This window comes from Sander lucioperca, chromosome 15, assembly GCF_008315115.2.
Source record: "Sander lucioperca isolate FBNREF2018 chromosome 15, SLUC_FBN_1.2, whole genome shotgun sequence".
NCBI lineage: Eukaryota > Metazoa > Chordata > Actinopteri > Perciformes > Percidae > Sander > Sander lucioperca.
In genome coordinates this window covers 24,854,838-24,873,357 of record NC_050187.1, presented here as the reverse complement: position 1 = coordinate 24,873,357, position 18,520 = coordinate 24,854,838, and the positions used below count along the sequence as shown (strand labels likewise).

The 18,520-nt window shown below is 39.0% G+C and overlaps 2 protein-coding genes and 1 long non-coding RNA gene across 4 annotated transcripts in view; all 3 read left to right on the top strand.

Annotated features, from left to right (window-relative positions):
• grid1a (glutamate receptor, ionotropic, delta 1a) overlaps positions 1–18,520 on the top strand; it is a 289,882-nt gene that overhangs the window by 148,085 nt on the left and 123,277 nt on the right. The window lies entirely within an intron of this gene.
• On the top strand, positions 924–17,514 carry LOC118493203. The gene is made up of 3 exons (XR_004895190.1): positions 924–936; positions 4,821–4,825; positions 17,389–17,514. It is a non-coding gene; the product is annotated as an uncharacterized LOC118493203 (long non-coding RNA).
• On the top strand, positions 6,505–7,457 carry LOC116056116 (G2/M phase-specific E3 ubiquitin-protein ligase-like). The gene is made up of 2 exons (XM_031308253.2): positions 6,505–6,797; positions 7,127–7,457. The coding sequence occupies exons 1-2, from the start codon at positions 6,629–6,631 to the stop codon at positions 7,378–7,380; spliced, it is 423 nt and encodes a 140-aa protein (XP_031164113.2). The 5' UTR covers positions 6,505–6,628; the 3' UTR covers positions 7,381–7,457.

The window sequence follows — 18,520 nt, the reverse complement described above, 5'->3', positions numbered from 1 at the left end:
CATTCTGAATAATGCATTACAAGCTGTCTCAATTAGATCAGAGTAACACCATTGTCACTGCAGGGTAGAGTGGTGTTGACAACATCGCAGCATTTATCTCAGTGGTGACTCCTTTGAATCCTAGGCTTGTGCTCTGAGTCAGAGCAAACTAAATGAGACTGTCTTATCTAGACTGTGAAATCACTGAGACAGCCCCAAATGATGCAATATTCACTACATCAGTGGCGTGGTGGTTTGTTTCCTCCCTTCATATTACATTGGTAAAATGAGTGCAAGACACTGATGACATCATGTTTTAATGGGCAAACAGATTGTGTGGCACAAAGTTGTAATGTCTACTTTCAGTATGGTGTCTTAATGCTAATTTTCCCTCTCCTGAGACTATCCGTGCAGTGCTCGAATTATCTTTTTGTCTTTAAGGGGGTCTCTCTATCTCATAAAAAAAGTTGGCACACCCGCACATAGCCTAACAAGGCTATACAATTAAGTAGCCTAGGCGCGAGTGGTGCTTTTGTATGAGAGGCCGTATAGGAAATAATTCATACTTGGTCTCACATACAACACCATAACCTCACATATACACCATTATACTTTCACATATATACCATTATACTCTTGCACATAAACTGGCATAACCTTTTACATGCACAATCAAAATTTCCTTTATTTACTATCATACTCTCTTACACAGATTGCTATTCATAACCTCACATATACACCATTATACTCTCATATATATACCATTATACTCTTGCACATAAACTGGCATAACCTTTTACATGCACAGTCAAACTTTCCTTTATTTACTATCATACTCTCTTATACAGATTGCTATTATCTCTTACACAAACAAAAATACCCTGTTATATGCCTGATATGACAATATATGTAAGAGAGACAAATAGTATGTGTGAAACAGAATGATAGTATATATAAGTAAGATTAATAGTCTATGTGAATAAGAATAATTATATGTAAGAACCATAATTACTGTGTAAATGTAAGAGAATAACAGTATGTGCAAGAGAGAATACTTGCTTATGTGAGAGAGTTTGATTGAAACGGAAGGCAGTTTGATTGAAAAGGAAATAGTACTAAATTCTCAGTTCCTGATTGGCTTATACATGAAGAAGAATAGTTAACGGCCCACCTTCCCTTTCAAGACGAGACATGACATGACAAGATGGCAGACAGCGGACGGCTTAATGAAGCCATTGGACTCATTAATAACTTTTTGAATACTCCAAATGCTGTGACGTCATTGTCAGAAATGTTGGATCAACGACGACAGCCATCCACAGGGGCTATTTCTAACGCTAACGTTGACGATGAAATGCGCCGGCTCTTCAGACCTGGATCAGGTGCATCAACGAGCGGCAGCAGTAGTACTCTGCCAGGAGCTAGTCTTAATGCTAGCCAAGTGATGCAACCCCGATATCAAACTCAGCAGTATTTCGGTGGATGGACTTCAAAGTCAAGGAAGAGGTGAGTTTATTAAGGTAAAATTATTTCTGTAGCCGGGGGTATTGTTTTATTGAAGCCACCGATTTTTCCTGCTTCTTAGCTAAGTTAGCTGTAACGTTAATAAGGCAATGAACGTGTTAAAAAGTAGACATTCTCATGGCGATTGCCTTAACGTTAATTTCGTTTCAACATTAAGCTAGCTACCGTACATTGATGTGTGCCCCCATTTGGAATACCTGATAACTCAACTCATGTAACGTTAGCTAGCTAACGTTAGCTAACGTTAGTTAGCTAGCTAAAGCGTGACATTGACAATGGATACACCCGTAACAGCTGTAAAACAGTTTACCGGTATTATTTTAGTTAACGTAATGTGTATGTTATTTACCACGAGTTGCTTAGCTATTTAACGTTGTTTTTGCATTCGCGTTGGACCGCGCTGGACTCACATTCTAAAACTATTGTGGTGGACTCAAAATATAAAAAATCCTTTATAATATGCCATGCTATTAATACTTTAGCTAGTAAAGTGACATTTACTTGGTCTAATTACCCAACAGTAGCTCACTGACAGGAATTGCATTTCCTGCTGTGGATCTATAAATGCATGCCATGTAGGGACTGTCTCATCTGCTCACTTCTCTCGCCTTTGGGAGGAGGACGCTGGATGTGGCGCGATATCATTGTCTGCAGAGGCAAATGGATAGTCTGTGATTACAGGGCAGAACACTGGAAAAGGCTCTAGAGATTTATGATCAGAAATGAACTGCATCAGCTTAAATCTGTGTCCGTGATCGCTTTTTTGTCACCTCTTTAAACCACCTTGTTACCTGCAAATCAGCACCCTCACCAGTTAATCCCACACACTTTACCATCAAAAAAGGTCTAGTATGATGATATGATTGCGGGACTACTGCTACTACCAATAATAATAATAATAATAATAATAATAATTATTATTATTATTATTATAATTATAATGATTGCAATGCCAATTATGACATTCTTTGTGCATTATTTTTTAGGTCTACTACCCAGAATCACCCTACCTTCAACAAGGATGTTGTATTGTTACCTCATCCAGCATGGAGTGAAGTTTGCAAGCATAAAACCAGAAGAAGGCTTCATGAAAGTGGCTGTATTTTAAGTGCCTTTGAAATGAGAAAAATGTGGGACTGCAGGACGGTTATTGCAGAGATTAGGGAAGCATTCAAGGACAGAATTCCTGAGGATGTCGGGTATTGTTGAAATATTCTGAATATACATGGGTTAATTGACACATAATTGTTTTGAAATTAAATTTTTTCTTGTTTTTCCATTTTTTCCCCAGTATTGAACTTTTGATGCCATGTGGAAACAAATTGGTTTCACCGAAGTTGCGCGAAGGACAGGAACTGAATGGCTTTATGATTCACAAAGTATTCAGATCAAAGGCTGTGTACATTAGACCATCAACCATCCTTCCAGTTCCTGTAAGATTTAAACAAATAATAATTGTAAAGAGGAGATTTTTGCTCGGTTTGGAGCGCACAGTTTTCATGGTTTGGTCAATTTGTTTAGCCCCTTTATTTTTTTATTACATTTTTTGTCATTTCCTTTTTCCTTTTTTGTGTTTGTTTTGTTTTTAGTTTAACAGTTCCGATTCAGAGGACAGTTGTGTAGAAGTTGACACGTCATCAGCGAATGACCCAGCTACCACTACCAATCAGACCAACAATTTTATGACTACAAGGGCTAGGGGAGCGCAACTTGCATCAACACAGCAGGTTTCTAGGTATCCTTTCACAAGGAGAGCCAGAGCGAACCAGCTCTCTGCATCACAGCAAGGGTCCAGTGACACCATGACCAGACTGAACCAGCTCTCTACATCACAGCAAGGGTCCAGTGACACCATGACCAGACCGAACCAGCTCTCTACATCACAGCAAGGGTCCAGTGACACCATGACCAGACCGAACCAGCTCTCTACATCACAGCAAGGGTCCAGTGACACCATGACCAGACCGAACCAGCTCTCTACATCACAGCAAGGGTCCAGTGACACCATGACCAGACCGAACCAGCTCTCTACATCACAGCAAGGGTCCAGTGACACCATGACCACACCGAACCAGCACTCCGCAGAGAAAGCATCAACTTGGCACGCTAACGTTACGTCATACCTTGAGCACATTTCTGTCATTCAAACAACTCTGAGTTGTATTTTAAAACTTTTACAGCCATTTTAATAAAATGAAGGGTTTTATTCGGGCTCGAGTCCATACATGCAGTTAATGGATACAGACACACAGAACTGAAGGCTCAGTTGGCAACGATTAGCTCTGATTAGCGGTTAGCTCACTTTTCAGTTATAAAAATATGGAGTGGAGGAGCTGCCACTGAGAGGGGTAACAACCAGACTGATTAATGACGTTCGGGGAGCTTTCACAGCAGCATGCCCGCAGTGTTTCAACGGTTTTATTAGTACAGTTAAAGGAGAATTCCGGCCAATTTTTACATTAATCTTGGTCGCTATAAACATGCGTGTACTTTCAATTGAAAAAAATCCGACCCGAATCGGTGCAGGCAACACGGAGAAGCTGAAGCTACGTGTATGAGCGTCCCCTGAGCTAAAAAGGCAGTTGTCGGGTCAAGTTTTAGAGTGCCTTTGTGCCTCTTAACAGACATAAAATGCATATATATATATATATATATACTGTCTAGTAAAGAAGACCAAAAAAGTGCAATCCACATGTTTACGTATGTTTATTACAGTAAATACTAATTAAATAATCTAAATACTACTAAGTGTGGTAAAGCCACATATTTGTTTTTATATTTCTGCAATCTGCACTTTAGTTTGTGATTAGTTTCTGACTTTCATATGAATGTTTACACCAGGCTTGGTCAGTGCTCAATATACTACTGTGACTGAAGTAGTTAAATAAAAGATGTCATTCATATAAATTCATGCATCACCAAATTTCATCATCACATACAGGCCTGGCCTCCAGGAAAGAACAGTTTGTTTAATCTAATCTTGTGTTGTTCATACTATACAATGATTTATTGCTTGTCTTTATTGAATCACAAGTAGATTATTTTCAAAAATCGTTCAGCCCTACAAAAAATTCTTACAGGGATCACCTGTATTGATTCATGAAACCTTCTGTCTATATAGTGCTGGTACAGATAACCCTCTAAAGCGACAATATTGCCCTGCAAAAAAAGGAAGTAGTACTAACATATATGATGGCAAGAAAAAGGCAAGGTTTGGGTCATTATGTTGCTGTACGATCAAGCTGCCCAACTGGTCTCTTTTTTTAATTGCCTTTTTCTTGTGGTTATATGGATATTGTTAAGAAATTAGTTGGCAGTGATAGTTAAAAAAAAATTTTAAAAAAAGTGATTTTCCACTAGTACCATCCTTGAGTTAACTGCTGCGGCTTTTGGTTTTCTCTAAAAGGTATGCTCTTGTTCATGAGAATTTTTTTTTTTCTCTTTCAACAGGACATCTGAATGCACTAACACTAAATCAGCGCAGGATGTACTCCTCAGTCTTGCATCCCAAATTGTCAGTAACCAAAAATGCAGATTCAACATCAATAGGTCCTCAGTACTGGATGGTGCCATGCGTGGCTTCAAACGACTGTCCTACAATCCCTCGTACCAGATGTGCATCAAGTTTTCAGATGACTTGGGAATAGATGAAGAGGCTGTGGACCTTGGTGGTCCTAGGAGGGAATTTTTACGATTGCTTATGGAAGCCTTGATACAGTCACCGATGTTTGAAGGAAAGGATGGCAAAATGAATTTGGGTCTGGACAGTTCTGGTAAATGCTATATTTTTGGTCCCAAAGTATTGATTGCTTTATATTTCCTATAATCACAGCCCTTGTTTTGTCCTATTCATGTTATCCTATGTTTTGTCTGTCAATGTTATGTTTTCTCCAGCTTTAAGAGAAGATCGCTATTTCATTGCTGGCCGAGCCATTGCTGTAAGTCTTGTTCATGGTGGTCCTTTCTTGATTCTTGGCACCAACACTGTATGCTTGCCTAGTTGGTGAAAAGTCCTCAATAAAGCCTGTCTTGGAAGACATTGCTGATGCTGACCTGTATGAGAAGGTTAAAAAGGTAATTGTACTTTAAATATATTGTAAAATGCGAATATTAAGTGTATATTTCATTCCATGTGTGATGGCTGCAGCTCAATGGTTAAAGCAAGGTATCGCTGGTCTAACAGAACTGTAGTAGCTGGGCCAATCACACTAGAAATATTTGCAAATTTATTGTTTCGTTCTGTCTTTTGTGCGTTGTTTTTTTAGGTGTCAGAATGTACATCTTTGGATGACCTGTTACACGCCACAGAACCACTGCAAGATTACCTGGCAAATGCTGGGTGCCTCAGGCCATTAAAATGCATTGAAGACAGAGACCTACTTGTTCAAGACATCCTCATGTTTCAGGTGGTCCACAGAGTCTGCGGGGCACTTGAAAGGTCTGTGTCACACTATTGTTTATAAACCAAATTAGTGCGATTGTTATTACATTAATAATAACACAAAAAAACTGTATTTGGAAATATTTCTGCTGTTTTTCTCTGCACAAATAGAAGAAAATCAAAACATTTGAGCATCTTTTTTTATTTTGTATATAGTGGTAGTAGTGGAAAGCAGTGTATTTTTTTAATAGTGTTCCCTTTCAACTAGGCCTACCAGAACTGTGCAAGAATAACCCAACTCAAAGAAAAACAGCCTCAAACAGTTCATACAGTCAGCAGGCAATTTCTGTTTGTAAAGTAGGCTGTACAACAATTATATTTTCACAATTAAGACATATTACACATAGAAAAACAAAACTTGAAACAGTGAATTCACTTTACTTTTTCACCTGATTATTCTAAAACTTACTGGCAGCTTACAAAACTGGAACTGAACTGGATTTCAAATTATGTTAGGAATTTTCAAAACATTATCAAACATCATTGACTTATATTTTTGGCTAAAATTTCATCCTAGTTTCTGATAGCATCTTATTTTTATTTATTGGTTTATTTGATATTCTAGCTCATTCTGCATTAGTAATACAATAAATGATTAGCATTCCAATTTGAAACATAAGTATTTTTATTTTTTATAGATTTGTGGAGGGCCTGAATACCCTTGGTGTTCTGAATGCAATCCGAATGCATCCTGGCAGTTTTAGGCCCTTAATGTGCCATGAACCATCTGTACTCACTGCTGACATAATGGATCACCTTTTCCACATCCGCCTGTCTGAAGTGGGAAGCAACAAGAGAAGAGCAGAGGAACTTGTGGTACCATTTTGGAGGGACTACCTGCAGGATGTTGAAGGTAAATACTGCAGCTAGTTAAGGCACGATCTCTCATGCTATTGGTCACTCCAAATGTACATAATATTGAACAAGGAAAAAACATTTGAACTACAACTTTCACAGTTGTATCACAATTGTAAAGAACCCTCTGGCCAATTTGTGAACTGCTTTCACATTTAGTCTGTATTTCTTTCTTTCCATTCACTATTTGTTATGTTTTACTCTTCTTACCACCCCCTATATTATTTATTCTTTGATTCTTTAAATTCTACTATTTTTCTACTTAAACCCTTTCTATCACCATCTCACAATTTCATTGTTTTCTTTGTTTTTTTTGGTTGTTTACAGAGCAAGAAGGACCATCAAAGCTAGGTAAAATCCTAGCCTTTGCCACAGGTGCAAGTGTCATCCCTCCAGTTGGCTTCTCCCCTCAGCCATCAATCGATTTCCTGCATGATCATTCCTCCAGCCCGAGACGCTGTTTGCCTATGGCCAACACCTGCATTAACTGCCTTAAGCTACCGCTTTTTGACAAATATGGGGATTTCAGGGAGAGAATGGACTTTGCAGTTGGTAACACACAGGGTTTTGGTAGGGAATAACAGAACATCATGAGTGGTTAGTTCCAAGTACCCTCTTGAGGATGTTTGGAATAGACAGGTTAAGAATACACAGTGAAAATATATGTTTGTTTTTTTACCAGAAAAATTAGCAAGAAAAAGAATTATAGCGATTGCTGATAAAAACACATCACCTTTTGAGTGTTAAAGGTGAAAGGGTTCCGATTTTTTTTAACCTGTACCCTATTTTACTATGTTTGTTTGTCTAAGTGACTGATGGGGAGAACAATCTTTGAAATTGGTCCAGTATTTATTAAGATCCCTGTAGTCGGCAGTGGCGAAACTAGATGCAATGTTAGTTATTGGGTAATTGCTTGTTTTGTCACTGACATGCTCAGATTATTATTCTAAATCTTTTTGTTAAAGGACAATTCTGGCGTAAAACGAACCTAGGGGTTATTAACAGATGTGTACCTCTCTCTGGGACATGTTTTCATGCTAATCGAATGAGTTTGTAGCTTGAAAGACGCTAGCGCGGACCGCTGATTAGCTTACAACGCTAGTATTTAGGGCACAGGGAAAGTAAAAAAAAATCGCTATTTATACCACTAAAAAGGCTCAAAATATCACCACACTTCAACGGTAGCATAATGAGGGTCCCTAAATGTTAACCGAAGCATTGAGAACTTTGTAAGTGTACAGACAGTTTATTAAAAAGATAGATTACAAAGACACTCACGTTCATGTTTACATGCCGCCGCCGTCTTGAAAACCAGTCATGACTTACAGCTGGCGATGCAAACTAAAATCAAAAGGAGTTTGCTCAATATATCTGAAATAATCACACTATAACTTGTCTAGTGTACTCAGTGGATAACTGTCCATCTGGTCCCTCCAGTCTGGGTCGCCGAAAGAGTTTCAAGTCCAGCCCTGTTTATCAGAGAGGGGAAATCTTCAGACTGTACAAAACACTGTGTCTCTTGGGCATCGCGACGCAACAGGTCCCACTCCGTGCAACACACACTCAACACTCCTGTTCGGTGGCCATAGCTTCACAATGTCCGCAGGTACACCACCAGTTTCCTGAAGTACGAGGATGTGTTGCGGCATTGACTACCGGTAGCTCTCTCTCTCTCTCTCGTAGGCCTTTCACGGAGCTCCCGCATCTTATCTTTTCAATAAACTGTCTGTACACTTACAAAGTTCTCAATGCTTCGGTTAACATTTAGGGACCCTCATTATGCTACCGTTGAAGTTTGGTGATATTTGGAGCCTTTTCAGTGGTATAGTGATTTGTTTTTACGTTCCCTGTGCCCTGAATACTAGTGTTGTAAGCTAATCAGTGGTCCGCGCTAGCGTCTTTCAAGCTAAAAACATTCGATTAGTATGAAAACATGTCCCAGAGAGTGACAGAGTGGGTACACATCTGTTAATAACCCCTAGGTTAGTTTTGTGCCAGAATTGTCCTTTAAAGAGTACATTATAACAGCCCTGAAATCGCCATTGCCAGATTCAGTAATTTTATCATTGTAATCAGAAACAAAATAGTTTTAGTGGACAAAATTGACTATGCACATTTGCACTATAGGGTTACATAGTCACAAATACATGGGAAAATAAGGTCCAGGTTAAAAAACAAAAATGAACCTTTAAACCTAAATTGTTTGTATTTTACAAACATCCTGCACACCTTTGTTTTTTCTTTAAAGGTTCAAGGCACAGTAATGTAAAAAATAAAATCCAAATGTTGTTAATGTTACATTATTCAGTTCATTACAAAACAACCCAAATTGTGATAGCATGTTAACACTTGGTGTCGGCTGCATTTTCAGTATCAGCGTTCACTAAGAAAATTCACTAGACTTAAAAATAATTGTATGCCGTGGTTGCCATCATCAATCAGTGGGTCTACTGTTTCTTGAAGTGTGTTAATAACTGTTTGATTTACATTAAAGTCATTTACAGGAACAACAATATTGTTATCAGTCTCTAAATGTAGAGGCCTATCTTCATCGATTCCAAAGGTCTCATTTCCTGTAAAAATGTCATCAATTGCCAAGTTACCAGCTCCGGCACTGTTAAGAACCCCTCTCTGCCACAGTTGTAGAGGGGTTTGTCCTCCCTGTGTAGATAATCCATGGTTGTTCCACTGATTTCGAAATTCTGCAGCCGCTCTCTGAACTCTTGGCAAGTAGATGTAGTGAAGACAAAACAAATGGAGTTCATCTGTAGAATCCAGTATGCCCTCATTTTCCATGAAGGCAAACAGGTTACTGAAGTGAAACGACACAACTCTATTTAGCTCTGCCCACAACCGCTCTATCCTCTGATTATGGACACTGCGGCCAGTAATGACACTGCGTCTGTTTAACCCTCTTCTCTCCAGCATATACCGGGCCACCGCTGTGTTCTCCATGCCATGGTCACAGCATATTCTTAAGGGAAGGCCAAAGCTCTGTACACCAGTGCAAAATAGTTCCAATACACTTGATGCTCTGTTGTTATTGAGGCACTGCAAGTATATGATGGTCCGACTAAAGCCGTCAACACATCCATGAAAGACCATCCTCCACCTCACCAGTTTATGGTTCCCATCAATATGCCTGTGTGAAAATTGAAATGTCGACAATGAAAAAAAGAACTGCAACCATGGTAAATATTTTTACAGAACCAGAATCTGTTCCCAACTTGATTGACCTATTTGTTATTTTTCTCAACTCTCGTGGTTTACAACATATCTGAAGCCTGTGATATGGCATTTAATACCTTAACCCCCTTTACTGCTGTTGATGTGTATCAAGTCAAAAAACCTTCATATGTTAGTAGATTAATTTCTAAAATCCTATGGCAAAAAGCATTCCAAAAAGTGTTTCATTGAGAAGGTCCATTGCCAGACAAATAAAGTATATGTATGTTGTATGTCAACTCATTTACAGAAATTGTTTAAAACAAAGGGTGCACCATTATATTAACATGACATTAAACAACAGTGTAAGACCATTCCTAGTCTAATATAAAATATATTAAAATATTGGGCGGATGAAATTTGTTGTGGGCATTAAGGGTCTCCTCAGGATGAATAATATTCCATCCAATACTTTTGCCTTATGTACTGTATAATCATATGATGTGGTAAATGCATTCCGGTGTTTTGGTATAAAAATACTACAAAACTAATTAAGAAAAAAAACAACCATCTGAAACATAAGAGTAGTTCCAACATTTGTATTTAATGTTACTACAAACATTTTCTGTGGTATATGGACTTCTATACTCTAGTGTACTATTGCAATAGTAAGAGTATTTAAAAAAACATGAAATTATTATTTGACCAGTTTGTGTATTCGAAGACAGAACTATTTCCAAACAGAAAAAATACTCACCATAACTGATTGGGCGTTTGAACATTGTAAATTCTTCGTCGAATTGCGCGGCGTCGCCGGTAGGCCCGTCCAACTGGATCAAGATGTTGCAGGCAGCGTCTCACGCGCCAGCGTTGTATTCTGATGTTGCGTGATAGCAGGCCTCCTAACACATACCTTTCCCCTGCATTTGGGGTGGTTTGAAGGATCTCTCTAATAATGTCAGTCAAGACCTCGTCAGACATTTCTGTATAGGTCAGTGGTCCAATTTCAAGTTGCTCTCTATGTCTGTACAGTGTCCGCCTGCTGATTCCAAAGCATATAGCTATTCTTTGCCAACTCATTCCAAGAGATAAACAGTGGGTAATTTGACCATGTAGCATGCTGTACTGAGGGCGACCAGGAAGACCATTTCTGATAGTTGGAGGTGCTCTTGAATCAAACATAGCTCGTTGTCTCACTTCTAATGATCTTGAATTTTCATTTGAATTGATAATAGAACAAAGACAAGCATACGTAGCCTCTAGTGCACCCAAACTTTCCCGACTGTCACTCCCTCCTAACTGCTGGCAAATCAAAATAAAGGAAAACATTGTCCGTCTGTAAGAATCAAGCTCACCAAATAATCTTTGCAAAACCATGCTGTCAGGTCCCATGCTCTCAGTTTCCCTTATAATGTCATGAACACACCGCATTGTATCTGTAAAAAACAAAGTAATGTCCTCCTCATTACCATTAACTTCCACAAAAACAAACGGGACTTGCAAAAGAAGGTAAATAAAATGAAAATTCATGTCTACCCTGCTAAACTTCCTAACAAAAACTGTAAAAGTTATCCTTTAAGTGTCGTAAAGTTCTACTGCTTGTTTTAATTGTGCCTTGTAGCTCCAGTTTAGCTTGCAGTGCTCTGGGCAGATACACGCTTGTTTTTAAGGCTGTCAGCGAATCAGGGAATGAGGATTTAAACTGTCTTCCTGTTTGATCAAACTAACTTCCTTTTTAATTATACTCTCACACACACTACTATACTCTCACACACACACACACACACACGCTACTATACTCTCTCACACACTACTATACTCTCACATACACTACTATACGCTCTCACACACACTATTATACTTTCTCACATACACTACTATACTCTCACATACACTACTATGCTCTCTCACACACACACACTACTATACTCTCTCACATACACTTATACTCTCTCACACACACTACTATACTCTCTCACACACACTATTATACTCTCTCACACACACTACTATACTCTCTCACACACACTACTATGCTCTCTCACACACACTACTATACTCTCTCACACACACTACTATGCTCTCTCACATACACTACTATACTCTCTCACACACACTACTATACTCTCTCACACACACTACTATACCCTCTCATACATACATGTAAAAGGAGTATAATAGTGTGTGTGTATGAGTATAGTGGTGTATATGCAAAATTATGATAGTGTGTGTAAGACAGAAGTATGAATTATTTCCTATACGGCCTCTCATACTTTTGCGCTGTATATGCGCACGGTAGGCCTAGGCTATAACTTGACACATGCACACAACAGACAGAGAGATTTTTTTTACAGAAATGGATTCCTTTTAATTAATTTCAACATATTATTGATTGTAATAGTCCATATTTAATTTCAATTTCGCAATACAAAGAAATGAACGATTTAGTCTGAGTGTCATTCTCAATTTCACAATGAAATAAAACGGAACTCATTTGAAACAGACCACCGTCTCAGATATCCTCAGTGTCAAACACAATAATGCATGTAGTCTTTAACTTATACACAGGGAAAATGCACTAACTGGCAGAAAGTTTGGTGGCTTTGCTCTGTGTGGATGCTGTTGCCTCAGTCTCTCTCTCAGACTTTGATGAGGCAGTTCCTGAATGAATTAATAGACCAAATTCACCCCAAACTCAGTGATTCATGCCATCCTTATTTACACCATCCCTCCCCTCTTTATTTAACACACAGTGGGCCACAGCAGGGCAATACGTTTGTGTGTTTTCTGGGAGTTTAGCCTTTGGTGAAGACATTCGTGCATACATGTCTTCTTTTAAACACCTCTTAGCTGCCTGGCTTTATGTGTAATTTATCAGCTTGTGTCATCAGTAAAAATAGAGCCTATGACTTGAATTATTTGAGTTTTTGAAACTGATGGTAAACCAATTTTTGTGCTGGAGCTTCCTTTACCAAATATTTTTACAGTAAGGCGGTACATTTATGTAGCATGGCATACATCGTATTCTACAAGCTCTCACATTTTGCACCATATTATTTACCTTCATAAATTCCTCCTTGATGTCCTTGTCATTGGTAAGTGCCCCAGCAGCATGATTGACTGGCTGTAGTAGCCACAACGTCCTCTGCCTCGGTAGAGCTAGTAGGTGCCTGGCTAGAACCAGAGCCATAGAGAGATGATATTGAGAGATCTCTATTACTCTGGCTAGAACTAGCTGTTGCTAGGACCATATTTTCTAATTCTAAATATGCAACTATTGTTTGTTTTTTGGTGGTAAAACCGAAACTTGTCAGGGCTGAATAAGAATTTGGCGCAAGTGGCCTTTTTTTCGGTGGCATAACTGACAGTGATATTAATATTTAAGATGTATTTGGTGGTATTTACCTCAAAAGCACATTAAGCTAAAAGCAAGGTGACTTCTTCAGACCTGCGAGTGCTGTCAAATCGATCATATGCGATCCTAGTGGTGTGGTGGTGAAGTGCAGTCATGCTGCGTTCATGAGCGTAGGGTAGGCTCAGATCTACGTCCCGTAGTAGACTATTTTAATTTAACGTCTTTAATGGTAAGAGACCGCACAGGGATGGATAATGAGCGTTGTTTAAGATTAAATTACAATGCCACATATGGCAGACGCCTTCAGATATGAGAGACCCCCTCAGATTTTTGACTTTGTTGCTTTCATGGGAGCCAGTCCTCACTCTATGGGAGCTCGGCTCCCTCTGGCTCCCACGTAATTCGAGCACTGTATCCGTGCATCGCTGAACTGGTCTGATGAGCCGAGGACTTCTGCAGACAAAAAAATACTGTTTTGTTGCCCTAATCCGCATGGAAGATGTCGTTTTACAGTTTCTATTATCAGTGTAGGAGCATGATAGAATTGCTTACAATCTCCGGGCCCCTTCCCTGATTTGGTCTCTGAATTTACTGAAAGTTAAGCGAAAATACATGATCTCATTGTAATGTTAATTGAATCAAGGTCTTAAACAATATGCAGAGATGATTAGGTTTGTTTGATAATCCCTCCACCTCTCCTCAATTCTTCATCCTTCAATAGACCATGCCATTACTGTGAAGAAAATGAGTACTTCTCCACAATGGGTTTGATAGATTATTAATAAATTTCCTTTTTCCAAACAAAGCATCTGTTGTTTGCATCTCATAGCTAATACGTTAAGGTGTATAAGACTGCTTACATTAAATGTCATATAGCTAGCAAGAAATGAGTGATGGCCCCTGTCCACTTCAGGGGGAACATTTAATAGTCATTATTCCACCATTATCATCCTTGCCAATGACTGTGAAACGCTCCTGCTTCCTGTCAGTGAGCTGTCTGCTGTATAATGGGCCCTGGGTATCCATTATGAAGCCAAAATGACCGCTGACACACTCTAGCCACAGCCTGCTAAAAGTTGCTAAGGGATGGGGGGTAGGGACTACGCATCATAAAAAGGAAAATATGTTTCTATATTGCCCACTGGTTTTGAGTTTCATTCTTAGCAGATGGTGGAACAAGTGAAATAAATTATGGATGTGGAAAATGCAGTACACTGTTTTGAACACAGTCTCTTTTGATTAAAGTAATCATGCCAATATTTCACAATCTGATCTTGATATATTTTAGGGCTGCAACTAATGATTGTAATATTCATGAGTTATTCTGTTATTCGGTAATTTCTTCAAGTAATTTTTATTCGTATTAAACAAATCTTCACATTTGAGAAGCCTAAGCCAGAGCATGTTACCATTGCCATTTTACGATTATCAAAATTGATTAATTTTTTGGTTATTGACTAATGAATGAATTGACTAGCCTAATTGTTTTAACTCTCAAATCATGTATGCAGCATCGTTAAATTGGAGTCCTGGAACTCTTATGAACAGACTGTCTCTGTTTTCAGTGTACACAGTTTATTGTTACCAGCTGACACATTTAGACACTGTATCAGTGTTGAAGCGTGCCTTAGATTTGTATTACTGTCAATCACATTACTTCCTGCAGAACAAAGTATTAGCATTTCATGTTGCACAAAGGAATATTTGCCAAGTGCCCTGGTGCGCATGCTGACATCCATGTAAGTCTCTCTTTGTGACACACACACACACACACACATACAGGCATATGTGGTTTAAGAGACCAATTTGGCTTTTTCTTGCGTGGCAGTGGTTTATGAGACCACGCCTAACCCAACATCTGGTGAACTTAAAAGACGTATCAAAAATTTTTATTTTATCTGCAGAACACAAATCTGACTTCAAAATCATAATTTCTCTTTTAGAAGAATATGTGACATATCACAGGCTTACGGGGTCAGACAAATGGTGGTTTGTGAAACCAACAGTGTTTATGAGGCCTGTTTACATATAACACACAAACACAGACCAGGTAATGGTATGAGAGGACTGACCAACATTACAAGGCCTGTTCACACATAACACACAAACACCGACCAGGTAATGGTATGAGAGGACTGACCAACATTACAAGGCCTGTTCATACATAACACACAAACACAGACCAGGTAATGGTATGAGAGGACTGACCAACATTACAAGGCCTGTTCACACATAACAAACAAACACAGATCAGGTAATGGTATGAGAGGACTGACCAACATTACAAGGCCTGTTTACATATAACACACAAACACAGACCAGATAATGGTATGAGAGGACTGACCAACATTACAAGGCCTGTTTACATATAACACACAAACACAGACCAGGTAATGGTATGAGAGGACTGACCAACATTACAAGGCCTGTTTACATATAACACACAAACACAGACCAGGTAATGGTATGAGAGGACTGACCAACATTACAAGGTCTACAAGAATACAATACTATATTTAATCTCTTAAAAACCCTTTTAGAGACCCACTCCAATCCTCATTTTTAGCTATTTTCATTCTCAGTGGTCTTTAAATTGTTGTTATGAAGTTTTTAGCCAAAATAACAAAACCTGTGCTATTTTCTAAGACTCTCCCTCTGCAGAGTGCCAGTTTCTCATTAGCAATGAGTTGTGGGCAGAGGCGGTGCTACTACTCTGCACCCTCCCCCTCACACGCCACATCTCAACCGAGGAAAATAATTAAAAAAATAAGTTGGTAGCAAGGTTAGCATATTTTACAAGTCAAAGCAGTCTGATCCTTGTATCCGATGCTCTCTGCTACTGTCCCCCTCGCAGGGGAGCCTTCTGCCTGCCTATTGCCAGCCTGCTCTGGCTGCTGAGCAGCGAGCAACCAAAACTGCAAGCTTTGGTTGCTCGCTGTAGAGTCAGTACAAAGATTACATGCAAAACTGCAAGTTTTTAGAATCACATAAAAAAACGTACTCTTTAGGTTAAGAGAATATACAAATAAATCTGAGTTAGATTAATAATTGGATCATGAATGAATGAATGACAACCATTACTTCTTCAACGTGTCAGCCAAGTTCAGATATGTGTTTGACTGTTTTCCCTGAACGGGGTAAAGGTAACTGGAGTCAGAGGTTAGATATTATGTTGGATGGAGGACAAAGGTCCTGAGTGGCATCTAGGCAATGTTTTGTCTATAGACCAGTAGACTAAATTCTGTATATTGTAGATGTGTTGGATCTGCCCATATTTGGGCATGGCTCAAACCTACGGCATTATCTGTGTGGTTTTCCCCAGAGGACAGACACTTCAGAATTGAAAGGAGCATCAGAACATAACATGTACTGATCATTCATTTACTTCTCCTTGATCAAGTTAATAAACCTTTTCAACGCAAGGCATCCTGGACTCCTGTCTACTCTCTCCACTGATGTATGGGGCTGCATGATTCAAATCTCTAAAGTAAAGTAATAGTAATCGTGCTTCTTGAATGGATTGTTTATTATTCTTATTGTTTATAGAAGCTGATAATGCAGTAATTGTATCGTTTTCCTTTATGATTGGTTAAGGTTATCAACCTGAAACTGAACCTCCTTCTGAATTAACAAAATAAATTCAGAAAAGGAAAAGGAACTGAGTTGTCTGCGCGTCATCTGTTTTCTATGCCTTTCAAGTTTGGCATGTTGAGGAAGAGTAAGACACTTAACAAACAAGCTGTTGTATGACACCATAGATATATTCTAAAAAGACAACACAAATGCAAATGCAGCAGTTGTTGGTGTTGGAGCCTTACTCACCCACAAAAATGTAGTAGACGTTAGAGGTGCCGCTATCAGGATTTTTTGGGCCGATAACCGATACCGATCACTAGGGGTGGTACGGTTCACAAACCCCCCGGTTCGGTTCGTATCACGGTTTTAGGGTCACGGTTTTCGGTTCTGTACGGTTTGTTATTTTTTCTTTTAATCTTTAACACTCCAGAAATATACTTCAGCATATGATATATAGCTTAATTATCCAAATGTAGGATACAGTATTAAAAAGTAGTTATATCATGTAATCATGCACAAACTGAATCTGACTTGACTTTAAGCACATTATTGGGACCATCTCTGAGGAAAGCTAGCTGAGATGTTGATACAGCAAGAGGGAAGACATTGATGATTTCAACATGCATTTATTTGGCAAAAAAAAGAGAATGTGTATTGCCATCTACAGGAACTTATGTGCCTTTTTAGCACATGAAGATTGAAATATTACAGAATATCAATTGAAATAACTTGCATTTATCAAACTGCCAACTTCAGTGTAGCTCTTACAGAAATGTATCCTTTGAAAGAAAAAGAGAGGAACTCTTACAGCTCAGAATACGTTAAACATAAAAACAGTTTACACTGTTAGTTAATTTCCTATCCTGGGCTGGGACACACAGTCATACGGTTTGATAAAGTACTTATTGGACTTATCATTGCACTTACAATAACAAGCGTAGCTGTCAGGTCCTCCTGTATAGCCTACGCGCGCGTCACTCGCGGGGAGAACTGAGTAGCCCCGCCCGCTGCAGAGACCCGACAGAGAAACAGCAGCCGCTTCAGCGAATTCAGAGTGAAAAATCGTTACAGTACATTGATGTTAAAATGTTTACAGGTTGGCAGGACGGTCTGTTAGCTGTACGTTTTGTTGGTAACTTGTCCACACCTCTTATTTCGCGCGAAATAAGGGAAACACACTGTCTGAGGTCACATACGGGTCTATAGTCTATATCTAATTTTATAGTTTGCCCAATATTGCACCAACATAGTACCTTCAACCAGTGTTGTAATTTTAAGTGCAAGGCTTGGAGTTTTGTAACAGTTCTTTTCTTTATCAAATCCTGCTGTTTCTTTTACTGCTTCAATTACTTCAATGAAATTTCCTGGTTTTATGGCATCCTCTAAGGTTAATATTGAAGACCTTTTGCGGATAGATTGCAGGAATCTTCCCAGCTGCCGGATTTTTTGGCGGATATAGTCATGTTTTGAAGGGTCATGTCCATGTTTTCTGAAAAGGGTGTCAGCATACCGAAGAAGGCAGAAGTCATTACGAATAACACTTGCAATGACATCGTCATGCATACGGCTTAACATTTTAAGCACCCCATCATTAACTGGGCTTGAACATGCTGACTGGATTGCAG